Here is a 14,389-nt window from a genome sequence, read left to right as displayed (position 1 = left end):
CTCACAAAATTCCCGATAACTTCCTCGGGAGTCATTAGTGTGTATCTAGGATTACCACGAATTAATTGAACTTGAGTGGGGTTAAGGAATATGAGTGATCTAAGAATAACCTTAACCACCTCGTGGTCATCCCATTTCTTGCTCCCGAGGTTGCGCACTTGGTTCACCAAGGTTTTGAGTCGGTTGTACATATCTTGTGGCTCCTCCCCTTGGCGAAGACGAAAGCGACCGAGCTCCCCCTCGATCGTTTCCCGCTTGGTGATCTTGGTGAGTTCATCACCCTCGTGCGCGGTCTTGAGTAGATCCCAAATCTCCTTTGCATTCTTCAACCCTTGCACCTTGTTATATTCCTCTCTACTTAGAGAGGCGAGGAGTATGGTTGTGGCTTGGGAGTTGAAGTGCTCGATTTGGGCTACTTCATCCTCATCATAGTTCTCATCCCCTACGGATGGTACATGTGCACCAAACTCAACAACATCCCATATACTTTTGTGGAGCGAGGTTAGATGAAATCGCATTAAATCACTCCACCTAGCGTAATCTTCACCATCAAAAGTTGGTGGTTTGCCTAATGGGACGGAAAGTAAAGGTGTATGTTTAGAAATGCGAGGGTAGCGTAGGGGAATCTTACTATACTTCTTACGCTCTTGGCGCTTAGAAGTGACGGACGCTGCGTCGGAGCCGGAGGTGGATTCTGATGAAGAATCGGTCTCGTAGTAGACCACCTTCCTCATCCTCTTTTTCTTGTCCCCACTCCGATGCGGCTTGTGGGAAGAGGATTTCTCCTTCTTCTCGTTGTGGTGTGAAGAAGATTTCTTCTCCTTCCCTTTGGAGGAGTCCTTCTTCTTCTCCTTCCTTTTGGTGCGGGACTCTTCCGATGAAGTGCTCCCGTGGCTTGTAGTGGGCTTTTCGCCGGTCTCCATCTCCTTCTTGGCGTGATCTCCCGACATCACTTCGAGCGGTTAGGCTCTAATGAAGCACCGGGCTCTGATACCAATTGATAGTCGCCTAGAGGGGGGGTGAATAGGGCGAAACTGAAATTTACAAAATTAATCACAACTACAAGCCGGGTTAGCGTTAGAAATAATAACGAGCCCGAGAGAGAGGGCGCAAAACAAATCGCAAGAAAATGAAGAGTGTGACACGCGGATTTGTTTTACCGAGGTTCGGTTCTCGCAAACCTACTCTCCGTTGAGGAGGCCACAAAGGCCGGGTCTCTTTCAACCCTTACCCTCTCTCAAACGGTCCCTCGGACCGAGTGAGCTTCTCTTCTCAAATCACAACCGGGAACAAAACTTCCCCGCAAGGGCCACCACACAATTGGTGCCTCTTGCCTTGATTACAATGGAGTTTTGATCACAAGAACAAGTGAGAAAGAAAAGAAGCAATCCAAGCGCAAGAGCTCAAAAGAACACGGCAAATCTCTCTCGCTAATCACTAAAGCCTTGTGTGGAATTGGAGAGGATTTGATCACTTGGGTGTGTCTAGAATTGAATGCCTAGCTCTTGTAAGTAGTTGAGAAGTGGAAAACTTGGATGCAATGAATGGTGGGTGGTTGGGGGTATTTATAGCCCCAACCACCAAACTAGCCGTTTGGTGGGGCTGACTGTCGTATGGTGCACCGGACAGTCCGGTGCACACCGGACATGTCCGGTGCGCCAGCCACGTCACCAAAACCGTTGGGTTCCGACCATTGGAGCTCTGACTTCTGGGCCCGTCTGAATGTCCGGTGGCGCACCGGACATGTACTGTAGAGTGTCCGGTGCGCCAGTATGGGCGTGCCTGACTTCTGCGCGCGCTGGCGCGCATTTAATGCGTCCGCAGGTAGCCGTTGGCGCCGAAGTAGCCGTTGCCCCGCAGTTACACCGGACAGTCCGGTGTACACCGGACATGTCCGGTGAATTATAGCGGAGCAGCTGTTGCGAATTCCCGAGGCTGCCAAGTTCCAGAGCCGCGTCCTCTTGGAGCACCGGACACTGTCCGGTGTACACCGGACATGTCCGGTGAATTATAGCGCGCCGGCTCCGAAAATTCCCGAGGCTGAGGTGTTCAGCGCGAGGTCCCCTGGTGCACCGGACACTGTCCGGTGGCACACCGGACAGTCCGGTGCGCCAGACCAGGGAGCCTTTCGGGATGTCTTTAGCTCTCTATTTTGAACCCAACATTGGTCTTTTAAATTGGCTTGTTGTGAACCTTTGGCACCTGTATAACTTATACACTAGAGCAAACTAGTTAGTCCAATTATTTGTGTTGGGCAATTCAACCACCAAAATTATTTAGGAACTAGGTGTAAGCCTAATTCCCTTTCAACATTCACTCCTGACTTCACCGTGAAGCACTCAATCAATACTTAGCTGAGCTGTAAAAGGAGGCTCGGCTCGCGAGCGAGCTGCACCTTGAAAACTAATATTACATTATATATTGAATTAATAGTCTATAAACGTGAAATAAATAATCATAACCTGACATTATAAGTAATCTAAATTATAATTGTCATATATCCATCATTAAAGACTAAGAAACGAGTCATATATCTATAAAATTATCCAATATCCATCATTATTGTATATGTTGATTAGTTTTGTGCGGATCGCGAGCCAGAGCGGCTCGGCTCGTTGTCTCAACGAGCTCGAAAACCTGGCTCGGCTCGGCTCGCTCGAGGCTCGCGAGCCGCTCCGAGCTCGAGCCGGCTCGCGAGCTTCGAGCTTTTTTTCCAGCCCTAGAGGAGGAGGTGGCCCACGTTATATAGCCATGAGGAGACAAGCTAGGAGCATAACAGTCAAGGCGGGGAGAAACACGGAGGTGGTTGAGGTGGTACCAGGAATCCGGTGATATTTCAATAACCCGGAGAAGATGATATTAGCTATCAGCGACACAGACCGGTGGGTGGGGGCGCGACTAAGGGTTGAGGAGCGAGCCCCGCTAGTCACGTGGTCGTGTCGCCCTGCAGTGTAGGGGTGGGCACTTTTTTACCATAAACCAAAAACCGAACCGAAATTTCGGTTTTTTCGGTAGTTCGGTTCGGTTTCGGTATTTATATCTAAGAGGTTTGGTTTTCGGTATCGTAATCGGTATTCACCGTATACCGAACTGAAATACCAAAAAACCGAATACCAAACTTTATCAATTCTCAAATTTGATTATTCAATTATGTGAACTAAATATGTGATTCAATTAAATTGTTATTCACTTATTTGTATGTGATGTATGATGTATCTCTAAATATTTGTACCTATAAAATTTTTATTTTTAAAAATTATGTGTAATCTATCATGTAAACTTGTTGTATGTATTGTCTTGAATATAAGTTTGGTATTCGGTTTTTACCGAAAAACCGAAGTAAAAAAACCAAAATCGAACTTCTTAGTTTTCATTTTCTAGAAAACCGATCGATTTCTAATGTCTGTAAAACCGAAGTTTTTTAAAACCGAAAAACCGAACCGAAGTTTAGAAAAAAAAAACCGAATGCCTAGCCCTACTGCGGTGGAGGTAAGTGGGTCGTGGTAAATCCAGGGTGAAGTTTGGCAGGTGAAGAGTTTCGGCCCGAGGTTTGTTTTTGTCCTTTTTTATTTCCTTTTTCCTTTTCTTGTTTTTTGTTTTATTTTCCAAATGAAATTAAAATTTGGGTTTAACAATCCAAATGCAACAAACATAAATCCACAAATGTATTTTTATTTAGGATTTATTTAAAGGAACATATCTCAATTCACACTAAAATAAATTCCTAGTTTACTCTCTTTTCTAATAACTAAATAAGAACTACCTAGACTCTAAGACTAACCTTTTGGGGTTTACAAAACACTACTATATATAACTAATAATAATAATACATCCATGAAAATATAGCACATGCTAATGGAGTAAGGGTCGGTTTAGATGGTGCAGTTTTTGAAAATTATAGTATCGCAAAACGGTGGTTTAATTTTGTGAACCAAAGAGATACAAAATTGTGGGTTATTAGAGAAAAAAGTGCTCATATGTGTGCACAGTTTCTAAAATATTTAAAACGGTACGATTTTGACAAATCCAAATAGATCGACTACAAGATTTGTTGTATACAAAATTCATTAATTTTTGAAAACCAAAGTATTTGATAAAACCGACTATATATTTCTCTACTATTTCAAAAAAAATACTTTGCATCCAGAAAGGGCCTAAATCATTTTCCTTATTGGAAAAATGTCAGCTTGTGGGGTGGGGGGAACGATGAATAAGTACCGCGCGAGACATACCAATAATGTTGCACAACGCACTACAGTATGTGTATAGCTAGCTTCTGATCACAAACATCACTATATATACGACGTAACAGCCAGATATATGTACACTTGCTCGATCCAATTATAATTATTCACAAATTAAAAGTAAAAGTTGACTAGCTTGCCTTTTGAGATACTAACATGTACACACAAGTTTAGTTTTACAATATATACAACAATTACTAAAATTCCACTGCACAGTACGTATAACTAGCACGCGCGTGCAGGCAGCAACTAACCTTTTGAAATCGCAACAGTTGCTCACACAAATCAATTTTGAAATCTGAATGAACTTCATGCCTCAATGTATCTGAGCATGCATATTGCATGCAAATTAATATATATAGCTAGCACATATATATATATATCACGCACAAGAACATCTCTTCAGATGAACAGGCAACATAACATGAAATATCTACTGATGCACATGCAGCATGCATGCATATGTGTGTGGCTCACTGTTTACGGAACAGAAAATACTAATACAGAGTGCAGTTGTGTGTGAGTTGTTGTTGTTGCAATAATGCAACATATATATGGGACGAGTGCAATGTAATAACATTATTAGCAGTAGATCAGACCGCCCTAGCTAGCTAGATGCATATGCATCAGCTCTTGAATCTTATCGGCCGAGTTCTTCTGCTAGCTATGTCCTTTTTCCTTGTCAGATTTAAGGCCCTTTTGAATGCACTATAGCTAAATGGTTAGCTAGCTAAAAATTGGTAATGAAATTAGCTAACTAATAAATAGCCGACAAACAGTTAGCTAGTTTTAGTGGATTGAATCAGCTAATAACTAATGAGTAGTTGAAGGTGCAGCTAATAGTTAGTTGGACGACTATTTGCTAGGGTGTTATGATGTATCCAACTAAAAGTAGCTAATAACTAAACTATTAGTTAGGCTATTTAGCTAATTTTAGCAGCTAATTGTTAACTCTAGTGCATTCAAACAGGTCTTAGGCCCCGCTTGAATGCACTAGTGCTAATAGTTAGGTGACTAAAAAGTTGGTAGTAAAATTAACTGGCTAACTATCATCTAATTTTAGTGGGTTGAATCAGCTAATAACTAATAGGTAGTCAAAGGTGTAGCCAATAGTTAGTTGGACTATTAGATAGATTGTTTGGATGTTTCTGACTAAAAGTGGCTAATAGCTAGACTATTAGTTAGGTTGATTAGATATCTCTAACTAATTTTAACAAGTAACTATTAGCTCTTAAACAAGGTGTAAGTTATATATAACCTAGATATACGCTATCTAAATATCTAGTACTCTGCTCTATAATAAGTACCCTTTATGTTTTAGATTGTAAATTGTTTTTGTTTTTCTTAAATATATAACAAAAATTCTGACTATATATCTAAAAAGATCACAGCAACATACAATTTGAAACGGAGGAAGTATGCAACTTATTCATTTCAAAAAGAAGAAGAAAGTATTGGATTTTGAACTGAATCCTGATGATCCTAATATTCTTATCCAAACTTCAAAGAGAAAATTGAGGGCATCCAAGGAGAGCAATATAATTGCTAGAGATAATATATACATAGAGAGATGGTACCTGATTTGGGACCCCTGACACTTTATATATGTTACTAAATAAATTACTTAAAGGAGATCGAAATGCAACAAAGACCGCTGCGCTAAGATCTAGGAACACATGCATGCACGCATGCATATACAGCAAGTTGCAAAACAACAAATGATCAAATTCAAAGTGATTAAACAAGAGAGATTTAATTTAAGAACACACAATGCAAAGTTGTCAAACAATATTGCATGAAAGATGCAACAGCACATGAATCGAAGCTGATGATGAGACCAACGACATCTGATTATTGCACGGCAACAAAGTAGCACTAGGGACGACGGCCACACTTCATCATATGTACTAACCTACTAATGGCGCGCCACTCCGATCCGGCCGTCGTCGTCTCCAATGGAACAGTAACGACCATGCAGTGCACGCACAGCATTCGCCATTGCATTCTAGCAACTGTGCTCGACCTTGGGCGCATCAGGATCATCAGTACGGTGGCCGCGGGTGCGCCCATGACGGGAAGCCGTCGCCGCCTCCAAGCTGCCCGTTGCTCGGCGGCAAGTTGAACATGGGCAGCGCTGACGGGTCGGCGATGCCGAGGCCTCCACCCATGAGCGGATCGGCGCCGCCGCCGGACGCCATCGGTGGAGCTGGCCCTTCATCCTCCTCTTCGAGCGGAAGGCGCTCGTAGGTTGCGTTGGCGAACGTGGACGCGATCACCATGACCGGGCCGGCGGCGATGAGGGTGCCTACAACGCTGCCGCCAACCACCTGCCCCTGGCCCCCGGCCAGGTACACGGTGAGCCCCGTGGACCCCGGCGGCGCGGGGCCGGGCAGGAAGGTGCCGGTAAGCGAGAGGATCTCGAAGCGGCCGCGGAGCGCGACCACGGCCGTGGGCGCGGACGGTTGCCGCAGCGCCACGTTGGCGACGGTCCCGGCGCCGCTGAGCACGCAGACACCGCGCTGGCGGCGGCGCGAGAACTGCGCGATGGCGTCCGCCACATCGGCGCCGCCCGCCACCTCCATGACGTGGCTGCGCAGCGCGTTGGGGCTGTCGCGCGTGACGAAGATGGGCGGCTTGGGCTTGTTCTTGGACCCCGGCGGGCGCCCGCGGGGCCGCCGGCTGGGCGCCGCCACCACGGCGCCACCGGACTCGTTGGTCTCATCGGCTCCGTGGTCGCCCGGCGCGCCGACTGCCGGGCTGCTGGGCTCCGGGTCCTTCATGGCCGGGGGCTCCGTCTTGGGGTTGGGGCCGCCGGACGGCTGCTCCGGCAGGCCCAAGTGACCGGGCACGCTCCACCACCGGTTCGCCAGCTTGACGCCTCTTGTATGTAGCAACCAACAGGGAGGAGCTTTATATATATATCTTGTAGCACGACACGATCGATCGACAAGACAAGAAACGAAACAAACTAGGTACCGATCGAGCAACAAAAGAAAAGATTTTGATGTTTATATCTGAGCAGATCTGATCTGGACTGGATGCAGGGATAATTTATAGTAAATTTACCTTTGCTGAGAGAACTTCTTCTTAATTAACTTGGTATCGGTCGAGTACTAATTTGATCTGATGAGCTAGAGAAGCATCATATCTAATCTATCATAGAACACATAAGTTCTCTCTCCAATTACATGGGGGATTTCTGTCTAGCTAGTAGCTAGCTATCTAGGAGGAGTGGAAGTTTGGTATGTGTTGAGAGAGAGAGAGAGAGAGAGAGAGCTTGATTGGAGAGATCAAGGAGGAGAAGAGCTGGTTGGTCTGAGCTTTGAGGAGGGCAGCAAGCTAACAAGTGGGTATATGAAAGGTGGACATGCAATAAGCTAGTAGGAAGATGGAGAGAAGAGAGAGAGAGAGGCTTTGGTTTTAATTTGACTGCTTACTGGTCCCCAGTATGCCATGTGAATTCAAAAGAGAGACTATAGATTTATATTTATATGCATTTAATTTCCTCTTCTTCTTTTTTGTCTTGGTCTTTGAGGCATATTTTTAGGCTGGTCCCCCGTTGAGCTGGTGGTGCGCTGTTTGGTATATATATGCTGAGGCCTGTTGTGTGTTGTGGCTGAGAATCCGTACATTGTTTAAACAGACAACCTCATCAAACTTCACTCTGTTAAAATATTACGTGTTTTGCACATCCATTTAATTCTAAGTAAGAACCTAGCGTCGTCGTCATTCTTATACGAAATGACCCTTATGCCCACGCAACGCAACCTTTTTTTTCATCTAGCTAGCTATACCCTTGCACTATGCTGGCCTTTAATTTAATGGATTTACTAATAATTAGCTACTATGCTACGGCACAATATACATCGTACTATGCTGGCCTTTAATGTTTTTTTAAATTTCATAATTTCCTTTGTTTATTTAATGTTTTCGTCTTTATCATCAGCTATACCATCATATCAATGAAATTAATGTGGGCTTGGCCTTTATTAATGGCTGCTATTTATGTTGGATTAATGTGGGCTTGGCCCAAATTAATATTCAATAATAGTCAATGCTAATGGCCCACTTTAATGCTATGGTGTACTAATTATTTAGTACCATATTGGAAGTTCAAAGGACAAATCAATCAACTTAAATAGGTGGACCATTGGTGCATCTATTGAGAAGTTGAGAAAAGGATGAAGGACTGCCACACGCGCGCGCGCGCCGCCGCCGCCGCCGACCGTGGCCGTGGCTCGTGGTAGATCGGACCTTGGTCAAACGGTTGCGCATTTTGCCTGGAGTGATGACCGTCATGATAACCGTCCGTTTCCTGTCTTATGGCTAGTAACGGACGTCAGTTACTGTCGTCAGTTTCCAGCTCTAATGCGTGACCGTTTCTGTCCGTTGTCCTTCTCCCTTCTTCTGACCGCCTATAAGAATGGAGAGGGAGGGCTCTTCCAGTTATGCGAATTATCTCACGCGAATTGCAAACAACACATTCCCGTCCCATCTTCTGCGAGCACAGAGAGAGTGGGAGAGCAGGCCTCCGAAATCACCGACCGCAGAGATACACTTGCACGGGTGTGCGGGCGATCAGATTTTTGGGGAGCGTCTTCGCGACTGCTCGCGTGATCGTCCACAGCTTGCTGTTCGTCGCCTTCCCAAGTTGACGCGTGCTGCTGTTCTTCTTCCCGGCGACCGTTCGAGGGACTGCACTGCGTACATCTTCCTGCACCGACTTCGTACGACTACATCGAACAAACACACGAGATGTCTCGTGTGAATGGAGCCACTGGTGCCTTGAGCATCGGTCCCTCCGCTGGGTACACTCTGTTCTTCGTATTTATGCATGTTTCATTGCTGTTTACTGCTTATGCGAGTAGTTATACACACATGCACATACATGTCATCACATATATCGCACTGATTATCTGGATTAAATTAAAACTAAAAATGCCTAACTTTCTAACAATCCAAAAATCTGATATTAGGCATTTTTCTGTTAGTGGTTTTGCTGCTGCGTTAAAACCAAGTGAACCTTTTGATGGGACGTTTTACAAGAGATGGCGTAGTAAGATGATACTGTGGTTGACCGCAATGAACTGCTATCACGCCGCACAGGGGAAACCCGAACAGTTCACTCCTGAAGAGGAGAAAATGTTCGACGTTGCCGGTAACCTGTTTCGAGGCGCCGTGATTGGCGCTCTTGCCAACAAGTATGTTGATTCTTATCTAACGTGCACATCTGCAAAAGAGTTATGGGATGCATTAGATGAGAAGTTTGGTGTTTCTGATGTTGGTAGCGAGCTGTACATCATGGAGCAGCTATTTGACTATAAGATGGTGGAAAACCGTCCTGTAGTTGAACAGGCTCATGAAATACAGGCACTGGCTAAAGAACTCGAACAATTCCCATGTGTCTTGCCTGACAAGTTCGTGGCCGGCGGTATTATCGCTAAACTGCCACCTTCTTGGACGGACTTTGCTACCACTCTAAAACATAAGAGACAAGAGTTTAGCGTGGCTGAGCTTATTGGTTCTCTTGATGTTGAGGAGAGGGCGAGAGCAAAAGACACTCGTGGAAAAGGAGTTGAGACTTCTAGTGCCAATATGGTACAAAAGAAGAACTCCAATGCATCACATAATAATAAAAAGAAGAACAAGCAACAGAATGCCACGAAGCCCAAGCAGGCAGCCTCGTTCAAAAAGAAGAACAAAGGAGCTGGTTGCTTTGTTTGCGGGAGTATTGATCATTGGGCAAGCGCTTGTCCAGACCGCAAATTTAAGCAAGAGAAAAAACCAGCTCAAGAGAAGAAAACAGTAAACATGGTTGTTAGCGAGACTGCAGAAGGAACATCGGGGTATGGTAATCTTTTACCTACTGTTCTTTCAGTGTGTCAATCCCCTGAGTGGTGGGCTGATACCGGTGCTAATATTCATGTGTGTGCTGATATTTCTTTATTTTCTTCTTATCAGTGCAAAGGGACTGGAGCCTTGCTGATGGGGAACGGATCACATGCGCGTGTTCTTGGTGTTGGTACAGTCATTCTGAAGTTTACTTCGGGAAAGACGGTGCTATTGAAGAACGTGCAGCATGTCCCCTCCATCAAAAAGAATCTAGTTAGTGACTCTCAATTGTGTCGAGATGGCTACAAAATTGTCTTTGAGTCTAATAAATGTATACTGTCTAAGTATGGAACGTTTGTTGGAAAAGGCTATGACAGCGGAGGCTTGTTCCGCTTATCTTTGCATGATGCGTGTAATAAGTCTGTGAACAATGTTGTTTCGAATGAGTCGTATATTTGGCATTCACGACTTTGTCATATCAATTTTGGTTGTGTCTCGCGGTTAGCAGATTTAAATTTAATCCCGAAATTTGATTTAGTCAAAGGTTCTAAGTGCCAGGTGTGCGTGCAATCTAAGCAACCTCGCAAGCCTCACAAGGCTGCGGAGGCGAGGAATTTGGCACCACTAGACTTAATACATTCCGATTTATGTGAGATGAACGGAATATTGACTAAAGGAGGCAAGCGATATTTTATTACTTTTATCGATGACTCTACTAGATTTTGTTATGTGTATCTCTTAAAATCAAAAGATGAAGCTTTGCATTATTTTAAGACCTACAAAGCTGAAGTTGAAAATCAACTCGAGAGGAAAATTAAACGATTAAGGTCTGATCGTGGTGGAGAATATTTTTCGGGTGATTTTTCTGATTTTTGTGTGGAACATGGTATTATTCATGAGAGGACACCGCCATACTCACCACAATCCAATGGGGTTGCTGAAAGAAAGAACCGTACTCTAACTGATTTGGTTAACGCCATGTTAGAGACTTCAGGGCTATCTAAGGAATGGTGGGGTGAGGCGATCTTGACGGCGTGTCATGTCCTGAATAAAGTTCCCACAAAGAACAAAGAAATCACACCATTCGAGGAATGGGAAAAGAAGAAATTAAATATCTCCTATTTGCGCACCTGGGGTTGTTTGGCTAAAGTGAATGTGCCAATTAACAAGAAGCGCAAATTAGGACCGAAAACTGTTGATTGTGTTTTTCTTGGGTATGCTTTCCACAGCATTGGATATAGGTTTTTAATTATAAACTCTGGAGTACCGGACATGTTGGTTGGTACAATTATGGAGTCCAGAGATGCTACGTTTTTTGAGGACGAATTTCCCATGAAAGCTACACATGATACGTCTAATGATGAACCAACGATACCCCATGAGCATTTTATTCCGGTAGAACACACTGAGGAATCCCATATACATAATCATGTGGAAAATGACAATGTATCAACTCGAAAGAGTAAGAGACCAAGGATTGCAAAGTCCTTTGGTGATGATTACATTGTATATCTTGTGGATGACACACCAAGTACCATTGAAGAGGCATATTCCTCTCCTGATGCTGACTTTTGGAAGGAAGCAATAAGGAGTGAGATGGATTCTATTATGTCTAATGCAACTTGGGAGGTAGTTGAGCGTCCTTATGGGTGTAAGCCCATTGGAAGTAAATGGGTGTTCAAGAAAAAACTTAGGCCTGATGGTACTATTGAAAGGTACAAGGCGAGGCTTGTAATTAAAGGCTATTCACAGAAGGAAGGTGAGGATTTCTTTGATACTTATTCACCTGTGGCTCGATTGACCACAATTCGTGTGCTACTTTCTTTGGCTGCCTCTCATGGTCTACTCGTCCATCAAATGGATGTTAAGACAGCATTCCTAAATGGAGAGCTAGATGAGGAAATTTACATGGAGCAGCCAGCTGGGTTTGTAGCAAACGGTCAAGAAGGCATGGTGTGTAAATTATTGAAATCTTTATATGGCCTAAAACAAGCACCTAAGCAATGGCATGAAAAGTTCGATAAAACTTTGACATCTGCCGGTTTTGTTGTGAACGAAGCAGACAAGTGTGTATACTATCGGTATGGTGGGGGCGAGGGAGTAATTTTATGCCTATATGTTGATGACATTCTAATCTTGGGGACGAGTCTTGATGTGATTAAAGAGACAAAAGACTTTCTGTCTAATAATTTTGAAATGAAAGATTTGGGAGAAGCTGATGTTATTCTTAACATTAAGCTACTGAGAGAAGGCATTGGTGGGATCACACTTGTGCAATCCCATTATGTGGAAAAGGTTTTGAGTCGCTTTGGTTTTAGCGAATGTGAACCTGCTCCAACGCCTTATGATCCTAGTAAGCTATTAAAGAAAAATCGAAGGATAGCTAGGGATCAATTGAGATATTCCCAAATAATTGGTTCACTCATGTATTTAGCTAGCGCTACGAGGCCTGACATCTCATTTGCTGTGAGCAAACTTAGTCGATTTGTTTCAAATCCGGGAGATGATCACTGGCGTGCTCTTGAGAGAGTTTTGCGCTATCTAAAGGGTACTATGAGTTTAGGCATCCATTATACCGGGTACCCAACAGTGCTGGAGGGTTATTGTGATGCAAACTGGATATCTGATGCTGATGAGATATATGCCACAAGTGGATATGTGTTTTCACTTGGAGGTGGTGCTGTTTCATGGAAGTCTTGCAAGCAGACCATCTTAACGAGGTCGACTATGGAAGCAGAACTCACAGCATTAGATACCGCTTCAGTTGAGGCTGAGTGGCTTCGTGAACTCCTTATGGATTTACCGGTGGTTGAAAAACCTGTGCCGGCTATTTCCATGAACTGTGATAATCAGACTGTGATAATTAAGATAAACAGTTCTAAGGATAATATGAAGTCGACAAGGCACATAAAGAGGCGTTTGAAATCTGTCAGGAAATTGAGAAACTCCGGAGTAATAGCGTTGGATTATGTCCATACGTCTAAAAATCTGGCAGATCAATTTACTAAGGGGCTATCACGTAGTGTGATAGATAGTGCATCAAGTGAGATGGGCATGAGACCCACCTAAAGTTTATCATAGTGGTAACCTGTTCTATGTGATCGGAGATCCCGTGAATTAGAATGGTGAAACAAGCAAGTGGTAGACTGAGAGGAAAGACCCTTAATAAGGCTCATTTCAGATGCATATCTTTCCTTACTGTAAGGTAGGTTGGTGTTTACACCTTAATATGTTCCAAGTGGCTTTGTGAAGCAAAGATGTTGTCCTACAGAACATCTTTAGAGGAACATACCTATATGGGTTAACTGCTAGTCACAGTTTATGAGATCTGGGTGGTTTCTAGATACCCATGAAAGGCTATGGAGTTTGACTTATATGCTCCAACCAGAGGGGATGCGTTCAGCAATCTAGTACTGGTAAAGAGTTTAGATGAAACTCATTCCACGCAAAACTGCCAATTCAAGGCCTAGTCCATTGTGCAGTTGTGGTCAAGTGTAGTCTAAGTTCTAGGTGGATGTTCAACTTAACAGTCTCCATCGAAACACCAGTATATCAAACGTTTGAGATGATGAGAGCTTTTTTGTGTGACTTAGCATTTGGTGGGGATTGTTGGATTAATGTGGGCTTGGCCCAAATTAATATTCAATAATAGTCAATGCTAATGACCCACTTTAATGCTATGGTGTACTAATTATTTAGTACCATATTGGAAGTTCAAAGGACAAATCAATCAACTTAAATAGGTGGACCATTGGTGCATCTATTGAGAAGTTGAGAAAAGGATGAAGGACTGCCACACGCGCGCGCGCGCCGCCGCCGCCGCCGGCCGGGCCGGGCCGGGCCGTGGCCGTGGCCGTGGCCGTGGTCGTGGCTCGTGGCTTGCCTGGAGTGATGACCGTCATGATAACCGTCCGTTTCCTGTCTTATGGCTAGTAACGGACGTCAGTTACTGTCGTCAGTTTCCAGCTCTAATGCGCGACCGTTTCTGTCCGTTGTCATTCTCCCTTCTTCTGACCGCCTATAAGAATGGAGAGGGAGGACTCTTCCAGTTATGCGAATTATCTCACGCGAATTGCAAACAACACATTCCCGTCCCATCTTCTGCGAGCACAGAGAGAGTGGGAGAGCAGGCCTCCGAAATCACCGACCGCAGAGATACACTTGCACGGGTGTGCGGGCGATCAGATTTTTGGGGAGCGTCTTCGCGACTGCTCGCGTGATCGTCCACAGCTTGCTGTTCGTCGCCTTCCCAAGTTGACGTGTGCTGCTGTTCTTCTTCCCGGCGACTGTTCGAGGGACTGCACTGTGTACAT

General features: G+C 44.3%; 1 protein-coding gene across 1 annotated transcript; it reads right to left on the bottom strand.

Annotated features, from left to right (window-relative positions):
* Window positions 1-6,076: 6,076 nt before the first annotated feature.
* Window positions 6,077-7,571, bottom strand: LOC100284459 (DNA-binding protein). Its single transcript, NM_001157354.1, is given in 2 exon segments — window positions 6,077-7,124; window positions 7,311-7,571. A coding segment is annotated over 1 exon segment (738 nt). The 5' UTR covers window positions 7,025-7,124; window positions 7,311-7,571; the 3' UTR covers window positions 6,077-6,286.
* Between the last annotated feature and the right edge of the window lie 6,818 nt (window positions 7,572-14,389).

Source organism: Zea mays, chromosome 5 (genome assembly GCF_902167145.1).
Source record: "Zea mays cultivar B73 chromosome 5, Zm-B73-REFERENCE-NAM-5.0, whole genome shotgun sequence".
NCBI classification, from domain to species: Eukaryota; Viridiplantae; Streptophyta; class Magnoliopsida; order Poales; family Poaceae; genus Zea; species Zea mays.
This window is presented reverse-complemented; position numbering and strand designations above follow the sequence as displayed.